Source organism: Myotis brandtii, unplaced genomic scaffold (assembly GCF_000412655.1).
Source record: "Myotis brandtii unplaced genomic scaffold, ASM41265v1 scaffold987, whole genome shotgun sequence".
In the NCBI taxonomy this organism is placed as follows: Eukaryota; Metazoa; Chordata; class Mammalia; order Chiroptera; family Vespertilionidae; genus Myotis; species Myotis brandtii.
The window spans coordinates 306,225-334,143 of NW_005372107.1; the positions used below are offsets into that span (position 1 = coordinate 306,225).

Consider the following 27,919-nt stretch of genomic DNA (forward strand, 5'->3'; position numbering starts at 1 on the left):
CTTTGCAAAAATATTTAAGAGTAGACAATTTATTCCTGTATAAAGTATACATAAGAAAATTTACTATTTAACCATTTTGGGTATATAGTTCATTAAGTGCTTTCATATTGTTGGGCAACCATCACCACCATCCATCTGCAGGAATTGTTCACCAACCCAAACTGAAACTCTGTACCCATTAAACAATTAACTCCCCACCCCTCCTCCCCTCAGCCCCTGCTAAACACTACTCTTCCTCTATGAATCTGACTATACAGATGACTGTTTTTTTAAAGCTAATAAGTCCTGCACTGGCAGGTGTGGCTCAGTTGGTTAAAGCATCGTCCTGTACACAAAAAAGGTTGTGAGTTTGATCCCAGGTAGTGGCACATACGGGAGTAAAAAGATCAATGTTTCTCTCTCACATCAATGTTTCTCTCTTTCTCTCTCCCTCTCTCTAAAATAATAATAATAACAATAATAATAATAATAATAAAAACACCCTGAAAATAAAAAAACCTAAAAACAATATTCTTGGGTAAGGATTTAAAAAAATAAGCTATTAAGTCCTTTCCAAATTTACTTTGTTAACAGCAGGGTCTTAAAAAAACTATCATGGCCGAAACCGGTTTGGCTCAGTGGATAGAGTGTCAGCCTGCGGACTGAAGGGTCCCAGGTTCGATTCCGGTCAAGGGCATGTACCTTGGTTGCGGGCACATCCCCAGTGGGAGGTGTGCAGGAGGCAGCTGATCGATGTTTCTCTCTCATCGATGCTTCTAACTCTCTATCTCTCTCCCTTCCTCTCTGTAAAAAATCAATAAAATATATTTAAAACAAACAAACAAAAAAAAAACTATCATGGAGGTGAAGAGAAATGAAAAACCTGTGATGCCGCAGGATTTATTTAACCATAAGCCTGGTGATCAATATGTCATTTATGCCTGACCGGTTTGGCTCAGTGGATAGAGCGTCGGCCTGCGGACTGAATGTGACCTTGCTCCAATCGCGGACCCCTCTGTGCCTATTCTCAGCTGTAAGGAGAGAACGGAACGGAACGTTAGGCACAGGATTGTTGTGGGGAATGGATGAGCTAATCCATGCAATGCCCCTGGCACAGCACCTGGCACTGTAGGAAGTTCTCAGTCAGTGATGACGACCGCTGTTCTCATTTCACAGATAAGGAAGCTGAGGTGCAGTGAAGTCAAGAGGCTGGTGGGCCCTGAATCCAGATCTCACATCAGAGCCAGTTTTCTAGATCTTGCCTCTTGGTAAAAATAAGATAAAAATAAGCAGATGGGAGTTTAAGGGCTCACGGGAAGAGACGTGAGGGCTTGAGAGCTTGGGATAAAGGTCTGAGAGAAACGGGAGAGGACCTGAAGCCAAAGAAGCTGCTTGAGGGAGCTCAGCTGTAAGAAGGAGAGAACGGAACGTTAGGCACAGGATTGTTGTGGGGAATAGATGAGCTAATCCATGCAATGCCCCTGGCACAGCACCTGGCACTGTAGGAAGTTCTCAGTCAGTGACGACGATGACTGCTGTTCTCATTTCATAGATAAGGAAGCTGAGGCGCAGTGAGGTCAAGAGGCCGGTGGGCCCTGAATCCAGATCTCACATCAGAGCCAGTTTTCTAGATCTTGCCTCTTGGTTGCTCCTGAAGATAAAAATAAGCAGATGGGAGTTTAAGGGCTCACGGGAAGAGACGTGAGGGCTTGAGAGCTTGGGATAAAGGTCTGAGAGAAACGGGAGAGGACCTGAAGCCAAAGAAGCTGCTTGAGGGAGAAGAGAACAGAGTTGTGAAGGGTGTAGGCTCTGGAGTCAGACCACTGGTGTGTGAATACTGACATCTCCAACTTGCTAGAACTCGGTGTTAGTATAATGTGCTTCAATAGGCAACAGTGACTTATTCGTGCCCCTGGAGGCAAATCCTCAGAGTGGAAAGGGAGGCTCCCACTTAGACCAGGGCTGTCCCAACGGAAATAAAACACAACTACCTGTGTCATTTAAATGTTTAGTAAACACACTGACTTAGGGTGGTGAACACACAGTCCACTACACAGATGATGTGCTGTAGAATTGTACACCCGAGACCTACATGATTTTATTAACCAATGTCACCTCAATGAGTATCGGGGGTAATGACAATGATAACCACCGCCCTGCAAAACCGCACAGGAAGGTTAGTCAGTCTGAGCGACTACACATAAGACATTTGGAACTGTGTCCCGCAGCTTAAACAGTCAATGGAAGTTACCCACATGGCTGCTTCACAGGAAGGAGTCAGGGAACCCCTTCCCCGGGTGGCTGCAGCCGCACACACAGACCGATGAGCAGACACCACTCAGCCCTTCCTCCCAGAGCCCTGCACAGTGAGTGTCCCGCCTGTGGACGAAAGGGGCCACATGCTGACCTGACAAGCTCAGAGGAGGCCTGCATGGCAATCTTGCAAACTTGGAGACCTAAAGTAACCACAAAGGATGGTCTGAAATTAAACCTTAACTAAAAGCAGTTATGGTGGGCAGTTACGGCCTAGGCCAGTAACTTCACTGATAAGGTCAACCTTTACCGTAACTGAGCCTATCTGTCTTTTTGCATCTATGATAACATACCCTTGAAATGTCTGGGTAACTTGTGACTTCCCTGTATCTGAAGCCCCTGGGGCACAACCAGGTGTGCTGGGCCCAGGACAGATACCGCAAATTCCTTCATCATCATGTTAATTGTTCCTGTACCCACCTAAGTATGTGTCCATCATTTTACTTTTTATCCAATCCCAGGGGTTTCCCTGCTTTGCTTATCCCTCCTCCTTAATCTGTCACCAATGAATTTCATGTAACCCACCTATGTTCCTCCTTTGATTGAAATGTATAAATACGAATGTAACCCCGCCATTCTCCGGAGCACTATCTCAATTCGTTGAGGTTCTGCTTCCCGGCATATGTCGACAGTTTGGCTCAAATAAACTCACAAAAATTCTTTACAGGTTTCAATGGTTTTTTTACGTTAACACGCCCAACCACACCCGGGGCCCTAATACAAGTTCTCCTGTAGCTCTCAGGAAGAATCTGATTCGAGGAGCGTGGGGGTGGAGATTGAGGGTAAAATGCCCAGGTCAAGATATCATCATTAGTTAATCACTGTTTAAGTATTTATTAGTTAATCATTACTAGCCATCTGATTTCAGACAGAAGAACCCTGGTATGGTAAGGGGAACATAAACCTTGCCCATCTCGGAAGAAATGCCCTTGGACTTTGTAACCCCCTTTGCTCTGGCCTCTATTTGCCTGGTGACTTCTGCTCAGCAAGAGTGCTTTGCAGGGAGACCTTCCCATTACTTCTTGGGGGGCGGGGGGGTAGTAATTAGTAGGTCAACCCTCTCCCTTGTGATTGCTGACTTGGCCGTCACGTCCCAAGCACCTGAAACAGCACCTGTGACAGTAACTGCTCGGCAGACGCTCTGACCAGTGTCAGTGCCTGTCATCGGGCAGAGCACATGGAGAGACTAGGTTAAATGGTCCAAGGACTGAGCTATAGAATCTGAGGCTGATCCCAGCTGGGAGGATCTGGAGAGCAGGGGTTCTTTTTCAAAGGTTATCCTCTAGGTCAGCGGTCGCCAACCTTTCGGACCTCACGGACCACCGGTTGGCGACCGCCGCTCTAGGTCTTTCACAGTATTTGTTGTCCTCGGGCCAGATCGAGGTCATCTTTGGAAGGAAAAGAGCCTCTGGATTTTTTAAAATGCCATTTTAGGAAGGTGCTTTCTGTTCTTCAGAGTCAGTGCCTACATGGAATCCACAGAATGTGTCCATCAAAATACCGAGAACAAGTATTTCATTGCCTGCATAATTCTTCATTAAATAAATATGTTTGTTAACTCAACGAACACTTGTGGAAACCTTATTAAGAGGATATAGGTACCCGGTCTCCACTTGCTCACAGCCTAGTGGTGAGGAAACCAGCACTTCTGCTACACGTGGCAAGTAGCAGAGTAGTGACCAGGGTCCTCCGGAAGCACAGGGTCCGGGCCTTGAGGCCCACACTTGACTGGAGGGGGTTCTACGTACAGGTGGCTTGATCTGAGCCCTGGGGATGACGGAGCTCTATTAGCCAAAAAGAAATAGAGCCCCAGAAAACTGCAAGAGAACAAATGCGACAATGTGAGGACAAACAGGAGGCAGAAAAAGATGGCAGGAATGCAGGGTTCAAACCAGGGTGATGTGAACGTCCCAGCGATAGCCATAGATCAGCAGGAAAGCAGCAAGGGCCCTGAAGAAGGGGAGTAAGATTCCTTTCCTGTTGGAAACAGATCAGCAGACAGGAGGAGGTCTGAGGGGGAAGAGGCTGGGGCCAGGGAGACGGTTAGGAGCCCGCACATCAAGAATCCCTCCCGTGCTCACTTCGGCAGCACATAAACTAAAATCAAAATAATACAGGGAGGATCAGCATGGCCCCTGCCCAAGGATGACACTCAAATTCGTGTAACGTTCCGTATTTACGAACATCGCCAGTTTTATGAACATAGGCTCCAACGAAGATCTGCTTTAGAAGGAAAGGACTGGAACAGCATAGGGCAAGGCTGTTCATTCATGGAGGAACCATGTTTGGCTGGAAATCACACATCTGTTAAATAGAATACCTCAACTTTGTTTCTTCTGGAGAGAAATAACAGTCTTAAGATGTTTGTTTGCCGAACCGGTTTGGCTCAGTGGCTAGAGCGTCGGCCTGCGGACTGAAGGGTCCCAGGTTCGATTCCGGTCAAGGGCATGTACCTTGGTTGCGGGCACATCCCCCGTGGGGGGTGTGCAGGAGGCAAAAAATTTCTCTCAATGTTTCTAACTCTCTATCCCTCTCCCTTCTTCTCTGTAAAAAATCAATAAAATATATTTTTTTAAAAATTAAAAAAAAAAGATGTTTGTTTTTGTTTCTTACCTAATTACCTGAAGCAAATACCAAAGGCTGGTGTCTGTTATGCAGCAAAGGGTTATTAGTATGATACGTTTTTCAATGTTTTTTTTTCTTTTTATCAGTTATTTTGCATTTAAAGTAAAAATTGTAAATGTTTGAAATAAATAATATCTAAAAATAAAGGATCACTTCCTTCAAAAATTCAAAGCAGGCAGAGACCTTGATCTCCTGGAGCTGATATTATAATGGGGTACCAGGATAATAAAAATCCAATAATGCAGGGAGAGATGCTTTGAAGAACAATAAGGCCAGGTGGGAGGGGTAAGGAGGGGCTGTTACGGAATAAGTTTTTGTCATGGAACGCTTCTCTTCCATTTCAGCAGAGACCTCAACCTGGGGGGAAAGAGCCATTCTGATATCTGACATCTGAAGGAGGTGTAATTTGGCCAGAGGGAAACAGCCAATATTTTTGTGAAAAGTGAAAAGTCTGTCCTTTCTACCAATGCTTCTCAAACTGTAATGGCCCATGTGCCTGGAGCCCCATGAAGATACAGCTGCCCACAGTCTCACCCCCAACAATTCTAAACCTGAAGGTCAAGGATGGGGACTCAGAATCTACAGTTCTAAAACTAGCCCAGGTGATGTTGATGCTGCTGATGTCTGGATCACACTTGGAGTGAAATCAATCAAAACCAGCCCTCTATCAGTGATGGCGAACCTTTTGAGCTCGGCGTGTCAGCATTTTGAAAAACCCTAACTTAACTCTGGTGCCATGTCACATATAGAAATTTTTTGATATTTGTAACCATAGCAAAACAAAGACTTACATTTTTGATATTTATTTTATATATTTAAATGCCATTTAACAAAGAAAAATCAACCAAAAAAAGAGTTCGCGTGTCACCTCTGACACGCGTGTCATAGGTTCGCCATCACTGCTCTAGATACTCGCAGAGAGACTTTGACCTCTTCACCTCCAACTTTTCTTCTGACCCCAACAGCCTGCCCTATTGCCCAAAGACAAATTAACGAAGGGAAACACACATTACAAGCTTCTCTTTCCCTCTGATCCTAACAAGCAGGATTAGAATCAAGGTTTGTTAGGATCAGAGGGAGTGCCAAAGTCAACTCTAACCCCCTAATTTTACCCACAAGGCAACCTGGGCCATTCACAAAATACTCCCAATAAAAATTACAGGAGCTGTCATTTACAGGCCCTAGCTTCTTTGGCTCAGCGGATAGTGTGTCAGCCTGTAGACCGAAGGGTGCTGGGTTTGATTCTGGTCAAGGTTTCAGGCTCGATGCCCAGTACGGGGCATGCAGGAGGCAGCCGATCAATGATTCTCATCATTGATGTTTCTATCTCTCTCTCCTTCTCCCTTCCTCTCTGAAATTAATAAAAAATATACTTAAATATATAACTAAATGTTTCTAGTAGACACATTGACTTAGGGTGGTGAGCACACAGTACAATATACAGATGATGTACTATAGAATTGTACACCTGAAACCTATATAATTTTATTAACCAACAAATTCAATAAAAAGAAGTCAGCTTAATTTTAACAATACATTTTATTTAACCCAATATATCTAAAGTATTACCATTTCAACTTATAATCAATATAAAAATTGAGATAGTTTACATTCTGTTTTCATACTAGGTCTTTGAAATCCATTGTGTGCCTTAATTAGCACTAGCCACAGTTCCAGTGCTCAATAGTCACAGGTGGCTAATGGCTACTAGATTGGATAGTGCAGACGAACACCTTTTAAAGGCTGCAGAGATCGCATAATCATCACCCAGGGACTCCCTAAGTTCAAAAGACAGCAAATTAGTTTTAGGTTTAAACAATGGTTATTACAGAAGCTTTTGATTTTTGTCCCACTGTATGACCGAATTGAAGTATCAGAGCAGAAGGTGGGGGAGAAAAGAATACCTTCAAACATCTTTTTGCCTTTTCATTGATTTGCTACATCTTTCATGTTGTATACTCATCTGTGATAGACAAAGGACAACAGCTAGTCTGTAATACACGGAGGATTCACTACGTGCCAGGCACTATTTCAAACACTTTACATATTAGCTCTCACTTAATCTTCACAAGAACTTCAGGAGGCAGGCTTTGATATTGCCCTTACTTGACAGGTAAGAAAATGGAGAGACAGAGAAGTTAGTAACTTGCCCAGTTACTGTGCACAGAGCCCTAGAGCTACGTTTCAAGCCCAGCTGCTGAGGTTTGATCTTGGCTCTTTCCCCTGCTGACTGTGCCTCCAGGTCATTCATTCAATTGTCTGTGCCCAATTCTCCATTTCAATATGCGATTAATAGACCAGCCAGCGTGGCTATGTGGTTGAGCGACAACCTATGAATCAGGAGGTCACAGGTTCTTGCCCGGGTTGCGGGCTCTATTTTTCTGATCATTGCAATATTAATATTAACAGCAACACCTTGCCAGACAGACGCCTGAGCTGTTCAAAACATTTCACTTGCACTATGCCATTAATTCTCAAAACAAATTTATAAGACTCGTACTATATCGAAGGGAAACTGAGGCCCCGAGCGATTAAAGTTCTCATCCAATGTTTGAGAGTGTGGAAGGGGTGGGGAAAGGTGGGGTAGCCAGGGAGACACTCACCCCTGTGGGATCCCGGTCCTCCCCTAACGCGGGAACTCGAGAAACGCCCCCAAAGCAGGGGCCCGGCCCAGGGGAAGGCAAGCGGCAGCCCCGCCCCTCAAACCCGCTCTCGGCCTCTGACCGCAGCTTTTCCTCCCTGTGACCGAGGGCCGGCGGCTGATCCTGTGATTAAGTCAGAAAAGCTGAAAGAGGCTGCGGGATCCCGGGCTCACTCACCTCCGGGAGAAACCGAGGCCGCGAGCTCGGCCTTCTGCAGCGGAAGTGCCTCCGACTTCGCGGAGCGCACGGACTACATTTCCCAGCATCACTGGGGGAACTGGAGCTGCTGCCCCGCCCCCGGGGGCGCCAAGGCGGCCTGATTCAAATTCCCGGAAAGAAGCTGGGTTCATTACCTCGCCCTCGGGTAACCCAAATGCCTCCATACATGCATAACACTTGATTAAACCTCCCTAAGGAACAAGTCTGCTCTTTCCAAGAGCGGAAGTGCTCCCATCACAGGAGGCATCTGGACTACACATCCCAGAATCTTTAGGGCCGAGCTTCCCACCAGCTGAAATTTTTTCTTAAAAAGTATTAAATTGCCCTAACCGGTATGGCTCAGTGGATAGAGCGTTGGCCTACGGACTGAAGGGTCCCAGGTTCGATTCCAGTCAAGGGAATGTACCTTGGGTTGCGGGCACATCCCCCGTAGGGGGTGTGCAGGAGGCAGCTGATCGATGTTTCTCTCTCATTGATGTTTCTAACTCTCTCGCAGCCCTCAGGGGGTGTGAAGATGTCAGGTGGGCCCTGCTGAGCCTGTCCAGCCAGAGGCTCCTGGTTTCTATCTAGGCAGCTAGTGCTCATTTGTCTGTACCCCGAGCTTGCCTGCTTTTTCTTTCTTTAATGTATTTTTGATTCCAGAGAGGAAGGGAGAAGGAGAGAGAGAGAGAAACATCAATGATGAGAGAGAATCATTGATTGGCTGCCTCCTGCACTCCCCCACTGGAGATGGAGTCCACAACCTCTGACCTGGAATCGAACCCATGACCTTTCCTTTCACAGGCCAATGCTATCACCACTGAAAAACACGGGCCAAGGCCGCCACAAATTCTTTTATTTTAAAAAATCTTTATTGTTGCCCTAGCTGGTTTGGCTCAATGGATAGAGCATTGTCCTGCGGACTGAAGAGTCCCAGTTCGATTCTAGTCAAGGGCACATACCCGGGTTGCAGGCTCGATCCCTGGTCCTGGTCAGGTTGTGTACAGGAGGCAAGCAATTGATATGAGACATTGATGTTTCTCTTTGTGTGTCTCTCCCCCTCCTTTCCACTCTCTCTAAAAAAAAATAGTGAAAAAATATTCTCAGGTGTGGATTTACAAAAGAGAATCTTAAAAGCAGCAATATAAAAGCAGTTAGTTATTTACAAGGGAGCTCCTGTAACACTGTCAGTTGATTTCTCAACAGACACTTTGCAAGCCGGAAGGGATTGGCAAGAAATATTCAAAGTGATGAAAAGCAAGGACTTATAACCTAGATTATTCTACCCAGCAAAGCTATCATTCAGAGTTGAAGGACAGATAGAGAGCTTCCCAGAAAATAAAAAGCTAAAGGTGTTCATCACCACCAAACCAGTAATACAAGAAATGTTAAAGGGACTTTTTTTTTTTTAAATCCTCACCCAAGAATATTTTTTCCATTGATTTTAGAGAGAGTGGAAGAGAGAGGGAAAGACAGAGAGAAATATTGATGGGAGAGAAACACATAAACTGGCTGCCTCCTGCATGTGCCCTGACCAGGGCCCGGGCCAGGGAGGAGCCTGCAACCAAGGTATGTGCCCTTGACCGGAATCAAACCTAGGGCCCTTCGGTCTTCAGGCTGACGCTCTAGCCACTGAACCAAACTGGCTAGGGCAAAGAGTCTTCTTTAAGAAGAAGAAGAAAAGATAAAAAACATGAATAAGCCCAAGCTGGTTTGGCTCAGTGGATAGAGCATGAGCTCTCGAACTGAAGGGTCCTGGGTTCAATTCTGGTCAAGGGCACATACCTTGGTTGCAGGCTCAATCCCTGGTCCTGGTCAGAGTGTGTGCATGATGCAACTAACTGATGTGTCTCTCTCCCTCTCCTTTTCACTTCCTTTAAAAATCAACAGAAAAATATCCTTGGGTGAGGATTAAGAACAATGACAAAAAACACATGATTAATGAAATAGCAATAAATACTCTTCTATCAACAATTACTTTAAATGGAAATAGGTTAAATGCTTCAATCAAAAGACATATGGAGGTTGAATGGTAACAAGAGACCCTTACACATGCTGTCTACACTTCAGATCGAAAGACACAGACTGAAATTAAAGGAATAGAAAATATCTATTCTAATAAAAGGGTAATATGCTAATTAGACCAGACATCTTCCAGACACCCTTCCAGATGTCTTTCTGGATAAAGCCACGGTGGTGGGGGCTGAGGCAGAGGTGGTTAGGGGCGACCAGGCCAGCAGAGGAGAGCAGTTAGGGGCAACCAGGCCAGCAGGGGAGGGCAGTTAGGAGCCAGCAGTCCCGGATTGCAAGAGGGATGTCTGACTGCTGGTTTAAGCTCAATCCCGCAGGGGTCCCGGAATGGACAGGGTGCAGGTTGGGCTGAGGGACCCCCACCCCCTGTGCATGAATTTCATGCACTGGGCCTCTAGTATTTTATGAAAATGGAAACAAACCAAAAGCTAGATAGTAATACTTATACCAGACAAAAAAGACTTTTAAACAAAGGCTATGTAACAAGAGACAAAGAAGGACCCAGCCATTTCACTTCTGGGTATTTATTTTTTAATATATTTTTATTGATTTCAGAGAGAGGGAGAGATAGAAACATCAATGATGAGAGAGAATCACTGATCAGCTGCCTCCTGCACACCCCCTACGGATCGAGCCCGAACCTGGGCATGTGCCCTTACTGGAACTGAACCTGGGACCCTTCAATCTGCAGGCTGATGCTCTATCCACTGAGCCAAACCAGCTAGGGCATGGGTATTTATCTTAAAGAAACCCAAAACACTAAATCAGAAAGACATATACTTCCATATGTTCATTGCAGCATTATTTACAGTAGCCAAGATATGGAAGCAATCTAAGTGTCCATCAATAGACGAATGATAAAGAACTATTGCATATATACAATGAAATATGACTCAGCCATAAAAAAAATAAAATCTTGCCATCTACAGCAATATGGTGGATCTAGAAGGTAATGTGTTGATTGAAATAAGTCAGACAAAGAAAGACAAATGCCATATGATTTACTTATATGTAGAATCTAAAAAACAGAATAAACTAACAAACAAAACAGAAATACTCATAGAGAAAATTTTAATGGTTGCCAGATGAGTGGGGTTGGAGGAGTAAGTGAAAAGGTGAAGGGACTAAGAACTACTAAGAATAGTCAAGGGATGTAGTGTACAGCATAGGAAATATCCTATATAATAAAAGACTAATATGCAAATTGTTTGACCAGGAGTTTGACCGCTCGCTATGATGTGCACTGACCACCAGGGGGTGGAGCGGAACATGGTGGGCGTCGGCGACATGGTGCTGGCAGTGGGTGGCAGTGGAGGTCCTGCCGGCCCCAATGGGCCCTGACAAGAGCAGGACCGCGGTGGGTTGGTGGAGCAGGTAAGCGGGCGGCGCCAGGCCAAGGTGGGTGCGAGTTGGGGCCCAATCGTGCCGCTGATCGCCCTGCAGATGGCAACCAGTGGCGGAGGTAGGGAGTGGAGCTGCTGCCCGGCTCTCAGGTGCTGAGGGAGCCTGGCGGAGGGCCCAGCCCCGACCAATGGCCCCTGCCGATGGTGACCGGCAGCCGGCAGGCGATAAGCGGGCGGCACCAGGCCAAGGTGGATGTGAGGGGGGGCCCAATCGCCCCGCTGATCGCCCTGCAGATGGCAACCAGTGGTGGAGGTAGGGAGTGGAGCTGCTGCCCAGCTCTCAGGTGCTGAGGGAGCCAGGCGGAGGGCCTAGCCCCGACCAATGGCCCCTGCAGATGGTGACCGGCAGCCGGCAGGCCCTGATCGCCTGATTGGGGCTGGGGCACTGGGCTGGGACGGGGACCTGGGGGTGGGTGGAGGCGACCAATCTCCTGTGGCACCAGGTGGGGGGCTGTGACCTCTCCCTGGCTACCTGGAGGGGGGGAGTGATGGGGACGGAGGTGCCATGAGAATGCGGGGTGTCCACCGAGCTCGCTTTTACTCCCCCTGCTACCCTTCCCTGGGACACCAGGGCTCACATGCTGAGGAAGCCCCCACACTCAGGTTCCAGGCACCTGTGAGGAGCCCGCCCTGCACCCATCAGCCTCTTCCCGATGAGCCCGGCCACAGCTGCCTGGATGGCAGGGGCCGGTTGGGCTCCCCATGGGTTCACACAGGAACCAGTCTGCGAGGCCAACTGAGAGAGTGCGCGCTGCCCGTCCAGCTTCCGTGTGGTGCCGCTGGGCAGCTCAGAGGCCCATGCTGCACCCCAGCCACGGCGTCCAGCCACACTCACTGCATCTCTGTGTGGGGACTCAGGATTTCAATCGCGGGCCAGGCCTAGGGACCACACTCGTGCATGAATGTCATGCACCCAGTGGCGGCAAAAGGACAGACTAGTAGTCAATAATCTATAATAAAAGGGTAATATGCTAATTAGACCACGTGTCCTTCCTGACAAAGCCGGGGCTGGGGGGAAGCCAGCCGGGTCCTGTGGGCAACCGGGGGGAAGCCAGCCCAGGTGCCAGGTGCCTGCAGGTGGCCAGGGGGAAGCCAGCTGGGGTCCCGGGTGCCTGCGGGTGGCCCGGGGAAAGCCAGCCCGGGTGCCAGGTGCCTGCCGGCAGCCAGAGGAGGGAAACCTGGGTCCCAAGTGCCAGAGGGAAGCCGGTGCTGGCAGTCAGGGGAAGGAAGGCCTACTCTTGCACAAATTTTCATGCATTGGGCCTCTATTATTGTAATAAGTATGTATCATGTCATATATGTACTAAAGTTATCAGGGTGACCACTTAGTAAGTTATATAATGTCTAATTACTGAGTTGTACACCTAAAGCTAATACAATATTGTAAGTCACCTGTAATTAAAAAATATATTTAAAGTTAAAACAAAAAGAGCTATCCCTTTGGGCAGTGTGGAGAAAAGGCATAAATCCTCTTCAGATTCATCTTAGACCACAGTAAAGGAATTGAATTGATTTTAGTTCCCAGAACTAATCATGGATATAAAAACACCCATTGACCACATCATTGTGTCATAACGTGCCTCCTCAAAGACCAGTATCATACTGTCCTGGTTCTGGTGAGCTAATTTGTTCCCTTTTATTCTCTCTCCTCTGTCTTATCACTTTACATGACTGGTGAACATCAGTACATTCCCAGCTGCTTATTTTTCAGCTTTCAGTCCCTTTGTGCTCATCAGCTGTGATACTCAGATCTTCAGTACTTACTATGTCAGTTATGGTTAAAAAAAGAAAGAAAAAGGAAAGAAAATCTCCAAATTGTCCTTCCACAAGCAGCTATAATTTATTCAACAACTTTTACGCAGTCAATATTTGACCATTATGGGTCTAACCTAAATTTTATCCTGGTCATTTTTCAATGTGAGACTTTAGTCTTGCGATTCAATTTTTTTCTTAATGCACTATTTCCTAATGGGGAAAGAAACAAATCTAGAATGTACTTTCTATAAAACAGCTTTCCTGTCTGTTCAAGACTGAAATCTAGAAACATGACAACCAAATACAATGCATGAATATAAAGAAGATGCTGGTTAGAAAGTAAATAGTGCCCAGCGGTGTGGCTCAGTGCACTAGATGTCGACCCATGCACCAAAAGGTCACCAGATCAATTCCTGGTCAGGGTAATGCCCAAGTTGTGGGCTCCATCCCAGTAGGGGGCTGCAGGAGGTAACCAATTGATGTTCCTCTCACATTGATGTTTCTATCTCTCTCTCCTTTTCCCTCTCTCTAAAAATCAATAAGAACATATATATTTTTTAAAAAAGAAAATAAATAGCAATAGGATAAATTATTGGGAGCACTGGGAAATATGAAATAGAAAAGAATACTAGTATTACAGAATTATTGATAATTTTCTTGTATAACCACGGTATTAAAATAAGATTGTTCTTAATCTAAAAGGGTACATGCTAACGTGCTCAGGAATGAACTATCATGACTTATATATGTCAAATGCTACATGAATATACATACACATATATTCAGAGAGAAAGGCAAATATGGCCAAATGTTAACAATTATTGATTCTAGGTAGAGAAGAGTATATTCATTATACTATTCTTTAAACTTGTCTGAAAATTGTCGTAAGATTTTGGGAAAGAATTCTCAAATGGGCCATTTTTTTTCCTTTGTAATCTCTAAATTATCTTGAAATGTGAACAAAGAATTATAATTATTGCCTACCTGTCTGTTGGAATTCATTTCAGACAAATTGTTTCACACCTCTCCCTGGTTCTTCAAGTATATTCCCAGCTTAACACTTGCTAAATCCACATTTATTTTCAGTCTTAATGTTTTATGAAGCTTAAGGGATAGATTCTGAATAAAAATCCTCTCAGGTTTTGTTTTACTAAATTTTATCCAGAATGAACTACCTGAAACTCACATTCATAAGTGGTTATGAAAAGCTTTCCTAAATTCATTATGCCAATGAGCGTTCCTCTCCTAAGAATTCACTAGTAGTAACACTAATGAGGAGGATAAGAACAACAGCTAATACGCATTGAGCATAGGCTACATACCAGATACTCTTCCAAGGATTTGATGCATATAAATCTATCCAGTCTTTACAAAAGTACTATTAAATAGTTACCATCACCAGCATTTTAAAGATGATCCCCAAAAGGGATAAACATTTTGTCCAACAACCCACAGGGAGTAAGAGGTAGAATGGTGATGACAATCAGTATGCTTTGTGCCATGGATAAAGGGCTTCCTATCTTTGTTACATTACAGAAATAATTACAGAAAGAATGGATATTTATTATTCAAAATAAAATGTAACAAAGACTGAGTAGTGTTAGAAGCCTTCTATACATTTACTAAATGAACATACTTGGTGTAAATTCTCTATGCTTTTATGGGCATAAGGAAGTTGTGATTCCCACATTAGCCAACTCTTCCTATAGCGTGAATATTCTGATAATCAGGTGACAAGTGAGGGATTTCTTGTTCCAATTAATCATATTGTAACTTGTGTCACATTTATAAAAGTATGAATGTTGTCTCAATTATTTCTGGATAAGGGCAAACTTTTGTTTTTAATTTCCAATCATTCATGGGCTAATTGATACTTTTGTAAAATGCAATGATGTTATGGCAATATCAAATTGCTATAAATGTTTCCAAACAGTTACTCTCTTTTTCTGCATTTATCTTATGATGCACAGGTAACAATTTTGTGGACTAGTACTAGTCTCTAGACAAGTTTGAGTAGCACTTGTCTAAAGGTGTTCCTGCATTCTAATCTAAGGGTTTCTCATGTGGATGAGTTCTCTGATGTATTCTAAGGTGCTTATTACATCTACACTGAGTGGCCAGATTATTATGACCACTCCATCAGTACTTCATTGACACTTCCACAAATACTGAATATTGAAAACTTCCTAAGCAAATGCTCTCAAGGTTTATTATTATTATTATTATTATTTGCATAACTAATTCACTTCATTGTACTGATGGGGTGGTCATAATAATCTGGCCACTCAGTGTATAAACCTTTGTGCATTCCTTACATTCATAAGATTTCACAGCAGTATTAATTCTCTGATGTGCAGAGCAAGAACTGAATTAAATTTCCGTTCTTCCCTCATTCCTTAAAGTGCTTCTTATAAGTATAAATCCTCCAATGCTTATCAGACTCTATGTCATGAATAAAGATACATTCCTTTCATTTAAATAGTTTCAAATCAACATACATTGATGTTCAATAAGATTATGCAGAAGTCTAAAGGCCTTTTCATATTCCTTATATTTAAAATATTTCTTACTAGTATAAATTTCCTAATATCAACCAAATTTTCCATACACAGGTAAGGCTTTTGCACATTCCTTACATTCATAAGTTTTCTCTAGAATAAGATTTCTCTGTTTAAGTTGTCCATACACAAAAAAAAAAGTTTTCACATTTCTTCTCCAGTAACAATTGTTTCAATTGAATAAGTTGACCATATATAAACTTCCCCATTCTTTATATTCATGGGGTTTATCATTACTATAAGTTCTATCATGTTGAACAAGGCCTGAGCCATGAGTAAATCTTCCTAAATTCCTTACATTATAAGGTTTCTCACTAGTATGAAATGTCTGATGAACACTAAGTTGATACCCACTACCAAAGGCCTGTCCACATTCTTTACATTCATAGGATTTCTCACCAATATGGGCTCTCTCATGTTTAACAAGGCTTGAACTCCAACTGAAGGTCTTCTCACATTTGTTACATTTAAAAGGTTTCTCACCAGTATGAGTTTTCTGATGTTTAGTAAGGTGATAGCCACGACTAAAAGCCTTTCCGCAATCTTTACATTCATAGGGTTTCTCACCTGTATGAATTCTCTCATGTTGAACGAGACTTGAACCACAATTAAAGCTCTTCCCACATTCCTTACATTCGTAGGGTTTCTTGCCAGTATGAAATATCTGATGTCGAGTAAGTTGATAACCCCAACAGAAAGCCTTTCCACATACTTTACATTCATAAGGTTTCTTACCAGTATGGATTTTCTGATGCTGCGTAAGTTGATAGCCACGACTGAATGCTTTCCCACATTCTTCACATTTATAAGTTTTCTCACCTGAATGAATTATCTCATGTTTAGCAAGGCTTGAGCTCCAAAAAAAGGCCTTTCCACATTCCTTACATTCATAAGATTTCACACCAATGTGAATTTTCTGATGTTGAGTAAGGTGGTAGCCACGACTAAAGGCCTTTCCACATTCTTTACATGCATAGGGTTTCTCATCAGTATGAATTTTCTCATGTTGAACAAGACTTGAACCACAATGAAAGGTCTTCCCACATTCCTTACATTCATAGGGTTTCTCTCCAGTATGAAGTATCTGATGTCGAGCAAGTTGATACACACTACCAAAGACTTTCCCACAGTCTTTACATTTATAGAATTTCTCACCAGTATGGGCTCTCTCATGTTTAACAAGGCTTGAACCCCAACTAAAGGCTTTCCCACATTCCTTACATTCAAAAGGTTTCTCACCAGTATGAATTTTTTGATGTTGAGCAAGGTGATAGCCACGACTAAAAGCCTTTCCGCAATCTTTACATTCATAGGGTTTCTCACCTGTATGAATTCTCTCATGTTGAACGAGACTTGAACCACAATTAAAGCTCTTCCCACATTCCTTACATTCGTAGGGTTTCTTGCCAGTATGAAATATCTGATGTCGAGTAAGTTGATAACCCCAACAGAAAGCCTTTCCACATACTTTACATTCATAAGGTTTCTTACCAGTATGGATTTTCTGATGCTGCGTAAGTTGATAGCCACGACTGAATGCTTTCCCACATTCTTCACATTTATAAGTTTTCTCACCTGAATGAATTATCTCATGTTTAGCAAGGCTTGAGCTCCAAAAAAAGGCCTTTCCACATTCCTTACATTCATAAGATTTCACACCAATATGAATTTTCTGATGTTGAGTAAGGTGATAGCCACGACTAAAGGCCTTTCCACATTCTTTACATTCATAGGGCTTCTCACCACTATGGATTCTCTCATGTTTAACAAGACTTGATCCCCAACTAAAAGTCTTCCCACATTCCTTACATTTGTAGGGTTTCTCACCAGTATGAAATCTCTGATGCACAGTGAGTTGATAGGCACTAAAAAAGTCCTTACCACATTCTTTACATTCAAAGTGTTTTTCAGCTGTATGAGTTCTCTCCTGTTGAACAAGTTTTGAACCATGACTACAAGTCTTCCCACATTCCTTACAAATGTCAGGTTTCTCTGGATTAAGTCTTTGATGTGCAATAAGAGATTTACTTTTTTGGTAAGTGGGCATTTTTTCATAGCTGATTATCATTTGACTGAAGTATTCCTCTTGATGTTCCTGTAGTTCATCAAATTTGCTTTTGCACTTCCAATTATTTTCGGAAATGGATGCCTCAAGATCAAGGGTTTTACTTCTTTCCTTTACTGCGCATTGGGAAAAACTTATTTCAGAAATGTTCTTTCCTGAAAAGTTATTTTCAATCTCATATGTTGACTCCAAATCTGAAAGAAAACAGGAAAACCACACATTTTATTTCCTCTACCAGAAAAATGCCCTCTTTAGTAAAAATAAAAGATGAATTGAAAATAATACCCATAAGTGAATTGGATTAGACTTACTAAACTCCTAAGCATCAAGTCTCTTCTCATCAAATTCAAATTTGATTTTTCAGCTCCTGTAATCTTAATGTTCTGATTTGACAGTTTTCTGGAGAATTCGACAAAAATCACTTTAACAAGTCCCTCTTTCTGTGTAGATTGATCCCTTAAAATCCCTAGCATCAGTCAAGCCCTTCTGTGCGCAGGTGTGATTCCAGCCGAACTTTTAATGACTGGATAGGCTGACATGATTAACTGGATTCGAGAAAATCTTCACATTTAAAAACAACTTTATTAAGCTAGATAATTCTCCCTCACAGGAATTTTTCTGCATGGTTGGTGTTGAGCTAGAAAGCGGACAAAATCTTGCAGTTTGAGCAGTTATTAAGTTCCAAGGCTCTACTGGATTTCCAAACAAGACGTGAAACAAAACTAACTACAGCTGTAATACAACCACCCAGCTCAAATCCTAATACACTAAAAGAGGTTAGCCATCAGTGGTCATGTGGGAAGTTTAGAGCAAAGAAAGATGTTTAAAATCTAGAAACAAGAAATAAACTGAAACTAATGAAAGTTATCACCCAGTCCCAGCTCAGCTCCGGGCTCGAAACGCAGTTTTGTACAACTTAGCATCAACAAATAGTTCAATTAAGTTTGAATTGCCAGCTAAGGGCTTGCATTATAATTACTTGGTACTTGAATGTTTTTTGTAAGGCTTAACAGAGTTTATAAATGAATATAGGTTTAACTTCTTGTTGGATGTTTTTTAAAAAATCATTGAGAACCCAAAAGCACTTTTGTTTATATGGGTTATGTCTTTTTACAATAAATCATTGAATGTTAATAGATTTTATGAAAAATAATTATATTTTCCAAAATAAAACAACTGGATTCTCATATCTGCTTCTGCATTTAATCTGTGGCAATGCTATTTTGGTTGAAGTATATGAAGAATCCAATCTTCCACAGATATGCAGTTGTAAAATGGAATAATCTATAATAAAAGCATAATATGCAAATCGACCAAATGACCGAACAGCAGAATGGCCGTTTGGACAACCTTCCGATGACAATGCTATGACAAGCACTGGTGCCAGGCCAGCCACGGCGGGTGTGATGCAATTGGTCAGGGGTCCCTGCCATCGCCCCACGATCGCCCAGTAGAAGGAAGCCCAGGCCACTGGACAGTGACACTGTGGTGGGTGTGCGGGGCAGGCCAGCTGCGATCGCCCCGCAGAGGGAGGCCCAGGCCAGCCAAGCAATCGCACCCCACACCTGTCACCTGCAGAGGGCAAGCAATGGCAGGGGTGGGGGAGGGGCTAGCTGCCGGCAGCCTGGGGAAGGAAAGCTCCAATAGGCCCTGATCGCCGGCCAGGCCTAGGGACCCTACCTGAGGGGTCCTGGATTGCGAGATGGTGCAGGCTGGGCTGAGGGACACCCCTTTCCCCCTGCCCCCCATGCACGAATTTCGTGCACCAGGCCTCTAGTATTTTATAAGCCTGTTCAGATAATTGTGGATGTGTTTCTTTGATATTACAGTAAAACTTGAGAAGTGGTAGTTCCTTAAAAGTTAACTACAATGTGGAATATGCAACTATACCCAGGAATTTTTCATAGTATGTTACATTAAAATCCATTACACTTTGAATGACCTTTTATCCATGCATAATTTTGCAACATCATACATTGGTCATTCGAAAAATAGTGGTTCACTGCGTTGTGCAGATGTTTGAGAATTTGATATATTTCATTATACACTATCAAAACAATCATATGGTAATATTACCACCTATCTCATTAGGAAAAAAATACGTATTGAAAAGCTGTAAAGCTCAAAATGGTGGACATAAGTTTCATACAATTCTAATTTTAACTTGAAAGTTTGAATTCTATTATTGGCAACAAATAGTTGTTCTTGAAATGACAGGCTCACTTGCAAGAAAATTTTACCAACTACCTAAGTCTGGATAACCATAGTGTTAGTCAGTCTTTCAAGAAAAAAAATGGTGCTCCATAAAAAATGGCGAGTTTAACTCACAATTCAAACAACTGCACAAGTGGTTTTCCTCAAGGCCACCATCATACTTTGGTATGCAACAGAGAAGCTTAACAAATACTTTCTATTTTATCACACAAAATATTTTCTTAATGCACACTCAAGGATCAAGATGTAATAAAGTAAAACTCAGAGTAGGGTACTGAATGTCAAAAAGGATTGTCCCATGTAGAAAGTCAGAATGCAAGCAGGAGAAGGACAAGTGTCTGTGTGTGACCTGGCATGGGTTGCCATAGCCCAAGTGGGATGAGAATGGCAATAGAATTAAGGTGGTGGTGGTAATGGAAGGCTGGTTACATACAGAGAGTTTGATCAAGCAAGTAAATATATTAAGGATAAAGGAAGCCAGGTTTTTCACTGTTAGAGAAGGGAGATAGAAATGCGGAAAGTAAGTTGAAATGAAACCTGTAGTGTTGAATTGGAATTGGAGATACCTGTGTGAACTCAAGATTTTCAATATATAGAAATAAATGTGGCCCTGACCAGTTTGGCTCAGTGGATAGAGCATCGGCCTGCGGACTGAAAGGGCCCGGGTTCAATTCTGATCAAGGGCATGTACCTTGGTTGCAGGCACATCCCCAGTAGGGGGTGTGCAGGAGGCAGTTGATTGATGTTTCTCTCTCATCAATGTTTCTAACTCTATATCCCTCTCCCTTCCTCTCTGTAAGAAATCAATAAAATATATTAAAAAAAAAAAAGAAGTAAATGTGTGTGCATGTATACGTATATATGTGGTATATAAGTATATTCTCTAGTTCTGTCCAAGGGGGCCTGGGAGCAGCCATCCCTCAGTAGCAATGAGCAAACCTACTACCCAGATTTTGGCTGCTAAATACCACTCTGGACTAACATGTTGGTTCCATCCTGTCTTTGCCTTCCTGGGTTAAAATTTCTTGGTTGTCCCATGTAGAAAGTGGTTGATATTAAAAGCTGAAACAGGAAAAATACAAGATAAGCCTGAAATGTGTTTTTGTCAGAAATAAGGAAGTGTTTAGAGTGATGGAGATATACCAGAGGACACAGAAGCCCCATGACAGGGTTCCCAGTGGTTAAATCTCCAACAAGCTCAAATATTTTGAGCTTTAAAATAAATAATGGGAAGAGCATATTACAACCCATTGACTAGAAATCCAATATATAAATAAAAGGAAGTTTGAAGGGGAATACAATATTTAATAGTCTCAAAGTTCCTTCCCACAAAATACTCATTAAAGGAAAAAAGATTAACTTTACATGAAGGAAGCCGGCAGATACAACCTTAATCAACTGCTCAAAGGAAGCATCAGCAGTAATGACAAATCATTTGCACTACCTGACAGGATGCAAGGAGAATGCAGCATCAATTCTGTGATATTTCTGCCAAAAATGCATAACATAAATCTAATCGTGAGGAAAAAGCAGACAAACCCACGCTGAGGAGCACTGGACAAAACAATTGGCCTGTAATCGTCAGAAGCAGCAAGGGATTCAAGTCAAGGAAAGACACAGGAACTAATTCAGAGTGAAAGACTAAACAACTCAAATTCCTAAAACAACAATGACAAAACTGTATTATCTGACCCTTGCCTATCTCCTTACTAATTTCTTAGTACACGCTCCACTGCTAATTTTGCTCTGGCCTTACAGGTCCTGCAATAAAGTTCCTTTCCAACCACAGGGCCTTTGCATTTGTTGTTGACTGTGATTGGTATAGTCCCCCCATATAGTCATATAATTTGATCCCAGGCTTCATGTGTCTATTCAAGAAAACTTTCTCTAGCCACCGTATCTGAATTAGCCTTATGAATTCCCATCATTTTCTGTTCTCTTGTGTCGTTTACCTTTCGTGAAAAAACATGTTGTAAGATTGTATTTATGCATGTATTTATTTATTTACTTATTTCTCCCTGACTACATAAATTGCATGAGAATGGATAGTTATCAATCTTGTTCATGATGGTGCAATGCCTGGCTAGGAGTAGGCACTCAAAATATTTGCAGCCCTGGCTGGTGTGCTCAGTGGTTAGCAATGGCCTGTGCAAGAAAGGGTTGTGGGTTCTATTCTTGGTCAAGAGCATGTATTTGGGTTGCAGATTCGATCCCCGGCCCCAGTCCAGGAGCATGCAGGAGGCAACTAATCAATGTGTCTCTGTCACATCGATGTTTCTCTCTTTTCCTCCCTTTTTCCTCCCTTCTACTCTAAAAATCAATGGGGAAAAATCCTTGGGTGAGGATTAACAAAACAAAAAATTTGCAGACTTTATGAATGAATGCATATTTCCTCCCTTCTACTCTAAAAATCAATGGAAAAAATATCCTTGGGTGAGGATTAACAAAACAAACAAACAAAAAATTTGCAGACTTTATGAATGAATGCATATATTTACTCACAAATACAAAAGAGCTAGAAAGGTGATGAATCCAACATATAAGCAAAATGGTTATACTGGAAACACACCCTCCTCACTGAAATCGAAGGGAAATATGAGAAGAAAACAAGGAGGGTGGGAATGAGATCAAGATGAAGTTCCTTTGGTAGCTCAAACTAAGACTTCAATTTGCTCCCCGGTGATGGGCCTTCACTCTACAGGCCTTGGTCCTTTATAGGGACCTTTCCAAACATCACCCCGGATGTTCCTGCTTCTCCTCTTCTGTGACCTGTGAGGTTGTTTCCTGCAATGTTGGTTCCCTCCTGTCTTTGCCTTCCTGGGTTAAAACTTCTCGGCCCTCCCCTCACAACCATCCAGGACTCTCCTTCTTGCTCCAATAATGTCCTCACATATGCCTACTCTAAGCTAAAATATTTGGTTAACTGTCAATAAAGTAAAGGTAAAAATAATGTTGATAAAGACCTCAGAAAAGAGAAGGATGATGGGAATAAAGACCATGACATCACATAGAGAGGAAAATGATCTTGTTTGAGATTCCTCCAGGCTCCATCCCTAGAACAAATAGAATACAGTCCCTGAAGCCAGACTTCCTATGTTCAATTGCTGCCACTGTCTCCCACCAGCTGTGTGACCTTAGAAAGTCACTTAAACTATATGTGCCTCAGATAAAAATAGTACCCACCTGTGCCCTGGCTGGTGTGGCTCAATTGGTTGAGTGTCGTCCCGCGCACCGAAAGGTCATCAGTTTGATTCCTGGTCAGGGCACATGCCCAGGTTTCGGATTTGATCCCTGTTGGGGTGTGTACAGGAGGCAATCAATTGATGTTTCTTTCACATCGATGTTTCTCTCTCTCTCTCTCTCCCTCTCCTTTCCTCTCTCTCTAAAAAATCAATAAAAACATATTAAAAATAAAACAGTACCTACCTCATGGGGACATTGTGAAAGTTAAGTAAGTTAATATATGTGTTCTACTTACAAAAAAGCCTAGTTTATAGTAAGTACAGTGTTAACTGTTAATATTATTGTTATTGTTGTTACTTTGCTGAGAGGAAAACAAGAAGTTTCATGAGACATTTTTAGGAGTTAGCTCAGATTGTAACTTTTTACTCTAACTTTGTTGTAAGTAAAGAAACGCATTTGCTTAGTAAGAAATTAATTGTTGCTGAAACCGGTTTGGCTCAGTGGATAGAGCATCGGCCTGCGGACTGAAAGGTCCCAGGTTCGATTCCGGTCAAGGGCATGTACCTGGGTTTCGGGCACATCCCCAGTAGGAGGTGTGCAGGAGGCAGCTGATCCATGTTTCTCTCTCATCGATGTTTCTAACTCTCTCTCTCTCTCCCTTCCTCTCTGTAAAAAATCAATAAAATATATTAAAAAAAAAAAAAGAAATTAATTGTTCATTCAAACCAGCCCTAGCTAAAGTGAAGAGGCTCTTTTGAAAGCCAGAGTGTATCAGGACCCTGTTCCTAGCTGTACGACCTCCATGTGGGTCAGGAAAGAACAAAGAGCAGTGCTTCTTTAAGGTGCGTAAAAATCACCGAGGGATCTTGTAAATGCAGATTCTGTCCTGCAGGTCTGGGGCAGGACCTGGCAAGCTGCATTTCTAACCAGCCCCAGAAGAAGCTTATGTTGCTTCCTTGTGTAACACTTAACAATAAACAAGTTAAAACCCCATGGAAACCAAGTCATGGCTTCCAATCCCTGAGAAAACAATCTACATCCTCGCCCCCTCTCCCCCAAACTAACGAAACTGCGTATCATCTGGGCCTTGCCTGTCTTCCTCACTAATTACTGATACTCTCTCCTTCACTACTTTGCTCTGGCCTTCTTATGGTTCCTCAAACAAAAGAACCACACTTGCAGTAGCAAGGACACAGCTCATTTACAGAAATGTTGAAGTTAAACACAGTATGAAACCTGGTTTTTCTGACAATGGTTATGAAATAAATGCCCCATCACACAAATCCAGCTCCTTGGTCATTAAAGAGAGGCCATTCATGGCAGGAAGGGTCGGAGGAAGGGGTGAAGCTCACTGAGGGGTGGGAAGATCAAGGTGCTCAATGAACCCATTTCTAACCCAACAAATATCAGACCATTCCTTTGAGAACAGTAAAAGAAATTTATCTGGTTTCTTCAAAGACAGCCCTGTGATTCCCAGTGAAGAAAGCTGATGTTGCAGAGAGGAGATTCTGGATTATTTCAGGCGGATGACCTTACCCAGTGAAATCAAGTTACTGTAGTTCTCCAACATCACATCCATGTATAAGTCCCTCTGAGCAGGGCTCAGGCACTCCCACTCTTCCTGGGAGAAGTGGATGGCCACATCACTGAAAGTCACCAACCCCTAAAACCAAAAACCCACACGTTACTTATGAAATTAAATAACTTAAGAAAATATTTCCAAGAGGGAAAAAAAAAGATTGTGAAGGATAAACTGCAAGAGGAGAAAAATATGACAATGAAGGAAGCTTGAAGCTTGTGATACACACAGGTAGGAAAAAGTAAGGAAATTGTGACTAAAGCAGTATGTCTACATGTTCTAGAACAGTGGTTCTCAACCTTCTGGCCCTTTAAATACAGTTCCTCATGTTGTGAGCCAACCATAAAATTATTTTCGTTGCTACTTCATAACTGTCATGTTGCTACTGTTATGAATCATAATGTAAATATCTGATATGCAGGATGGTCTTAGGGGACCCTTGTGAAAGGGTCGTTCGACCACCAAAGGGGTCGCGACCCACAGGTTGAGAACCAATGTTCTAGAAGAATCCTGGTAGAGCAGAAAAACTTCCAGGATACTGTGAGATAACTCAGTTCTCCAGACCTGTCTGATAATATATTTAAAAATCCCAGTTTCTAGAAGAATCCTGGTAGAGCAGAAAAAACTTCCAGGATACTGTGAGATAACTCAGTCCTCCAGACCTGTCTGATAATATATTTAAAAATCCCAGTTTCTCTTCTATTCAAGAAAAATAGTGGAGGGGAGAAAGGGAGGCTTATGGGTATACATACACATACCCTGCTATGTGCCTTCCTCATAAATTCTTTATAAATGTGAACTGCTATACCATCTTTTCCCTTTAAGGAATATGGAGATGAAATTTTCCCCAAAAAACACACTCTAAAGTCTCTATTTCAGAAATATGATTTCCATTAAAAATTATCATTAAGCCTCAAGTAAATCATTCTGTTAGATTTCATCAAAAGAATTGTTTCTTATTATGATGAATACATAAAATGGATTATTAGCTACAATTCTGTTCATCATTTGGATATATGAGATTAATAACTTTATTATGTTTACATATTTAGGTTAAAAAAATGTCTAAAGATTTTCTTAATTCTTGGAATCATACCTCTTATTATGATGAATACATAAAATGGGTTATTAGCTACAATTCAGTTCATCATTTGGATATATGAGATTAATAAATATTATGTTTACATATTTACGTTAAACAAAATGTCTAAAGATTTTCTTAATTCTTGGAATCATACTTAAAAATCTGGATCATCTTTTCTTCGGGAAATATTTTTTTAAAATGTATTTTTATGGATTTCATAGAGCAAGAGAGAGGGAGAGATAGAAACATCAATGATGACAGAGAATCATTGATCAGCTGTTTTCTGCAAGCCCCCTACTGGGGACTGAGCCCGCAACCCGGGCATGTGCCCTGACCAGGAACCCAATGTTGGCCTCCTGGTTCACAGGTTGGCACTCAACCTCTGACCCACACCTGAGGGGCTGTATCATCTTGTTATCATTAACCGCCCATCGCTTAACACCTTCCTTAATCCCAAATTGGAGGATACTGTGCCTAACAGATGTTGCCCAAGACCTGCATATCCTGGTCAATGACAAAATGGACTTGGATACTGGTGTTCATCAATTAGGGAATCCAGGGAAAGAACCACTCACTCCCCCTCTAATCCTGAAAGCCTTGCAAAGCATATGATTGCACATAACTTAGGCTGAGGCCAAGAAATCCCAAATCCCACCTGAACCTTCTGGAAAACTCAGGTCTGTGAAGAAGTTCCAAGCGCTCCTGTGTGGTCCACTGGGACCCTCCTCACTAACTCATCATACACAGACTTGACAAGGGAATGAGAGATTCTGACAAGGGAAATGGTGCAGGCCTGGGGGCACGAAGGTGGAGGTGATAACAAGGGGCACCACCCGAGACAGCCTGCCGAGGACATGCCACAGGGACACACCAAAGCTCTTCCAGAGGACGTGTCCCCGAAACTGCCTTCTTGGTGGCCGTCCAACTGTCAAGGGAACAGCATCCTGACTGGCTTCTTTCCTAGCTCCTGCCAATCAGCATCTTAGTAGAAAAGGGAAAACTGTCGTTTCCAAAATGTCTACAATCTTTCATTCTCTCCTTTTTCATCCTTCTCTTATGTAAATCCCATCTGTGCTTTGATAGATAAAATCCATCTACTATTGGTTTTTCCTTTTATACAAGTAAAAGAGCTATTCTTTGACAGAAGCTCAAGTACTTCCCACAAAAGACTCTATTCTTTACTGTTCCTGACAGAAGGCTGAGCATGCAGGAGATGCTGAATGAGTGTGATGACTGACTGGAAAAGGCACCTCAGGCGGGCGTAGGGAATTTGGTGCCATCCTTCACTGGAATAGGAGGAACTGAGAAGCGGGTTCAGGGATGGGGGTCTGTTAGGTAGAAGGCTTTAGTATAATTAAGGAAAAGATTCGCATAAACTAAAAATCACTGTATTCCAAGTAGAGAGAAATACCAACTTACATCAGTCATGGTTCCGTAATTGCAAGAACTAATTAGTGCTCCATAGGGTTCCTCCATTGGCGAAGCACAGAGTCCAGAAAAGCCAGAGCTGGGGAAGGAAAAGGAAGCTTGAGACCAGGTGTGCTTAACTGATCCCATCATGACTCAAATGAATCCACACCCCACACACCATATGTGGAATCTAAACTCTCACCCAAAATCCCCAGGTCCTTCAGCAGAAAGGTTTCTTTCACAGCCCAATTCTGGGGGTGCTGCTATGACCCTGAGATTGGACCACTCAGTCCTCCCCAGATCAGACCTCCCACCTTCCATTCCCACCTATCAGGGCTGAGAATGGCCCACATGGTCCAAGATTAGAACATTCTTCATGGGCTTAGGACTTTAGAAAATTGGTCAAGACATAGGAGCAGACAGGACATACAAACAATTGCTCAGGTAATTGCCTGTGCCCCAAAATATGACTTAATGCATTCAGAACATCCATGCAATGGAACACTGAAACTATGCTAAGTTGGGGGAAATAATCAAGATCTATTATCAATAGAAAAAAATAGGTTACATGATGTATATAGTATAACTACATTTTTAAATATGTATATATCAATACAGAAAGACTGACGGTCAGACATCAATAGATGAAAAACTGTTTGGAAAGTTATATAGCTATCTATGCTAATAAAAGGGTAATATGCTAATTAGACCAGGAGACCTTCTGGATGTCCTTCTGGACAAAGCCACAGTGGTGGGGCCGAGGCAGAGGTGGTTAGGGGCAATCAGGCCAGGAGGGAAGGGCAGTTGGGGGTGAACAGGCCAGCAGGGGTGGGCAGTTGGGGGAGAGGAGGCTGGCTGTGGGGGCATTTGGGGTCTTTCA

General features: G+C 42.6%; 1 protein-coding gene and 1 long non-coding RNA gene across 3 annotated transcripts in view; both read right to left on the reverse strand.

Annotated features, from left to right (window-relative positions):
* Window positions 1-966: 966 nt before the first annotated feature.
* LOC106724815 lies at window positions 967-8,136 on the reverse strand. 2 transcript variants are annotated; one of them, XR_001360648.1, is made up of 3 exons: window positions 7,737-8,136; window positions 1,473-1,630; window positions 967-1,010 (listed from the first exon to the last, which is right to left on the reverse strand). It is a non-coding gene; the product is annotated as an uncharacterized LOC106724815 (long non-coding RNA). The 2 variants fall into 2 exon arrangements; XR_001360647.1 differs by lacking the exons at window positions 967-1,010; window positions 1,473-1,630 and adding an exon at window positions 6,438-7,022.
* Window positions 8,137-15,208: 7,072 nt separating this feature from the next.
* Window positions 15,209-27,919, reverse strand: part of ZNF283 (zinc finger protein 283) — a 19,966-nt gene continuing 7,255 nt past the window's right edge. Inside the window, exons 4-6 of the mRNA XM_014533550.1 lie at window positions 27,049-27,136; window positions 24,503-24,629; window positions 15,209-17,763 (exon numbers count right to left, since the gene is read on the reverse strand). Coding sequence (XP_014389036.1) covers window positions 15,677-17,763; window positions 24,503-24,629; window positions 27,049-27,136 — 2,302 coding nt within the window. The 3' untranslated portion in view covers window positions 15,209-15,676. The remainder of the gene's footprint in view (window positions 17,764-24,502; window positions 24,630-27,048; window positions 27,137-27,919) is intronic.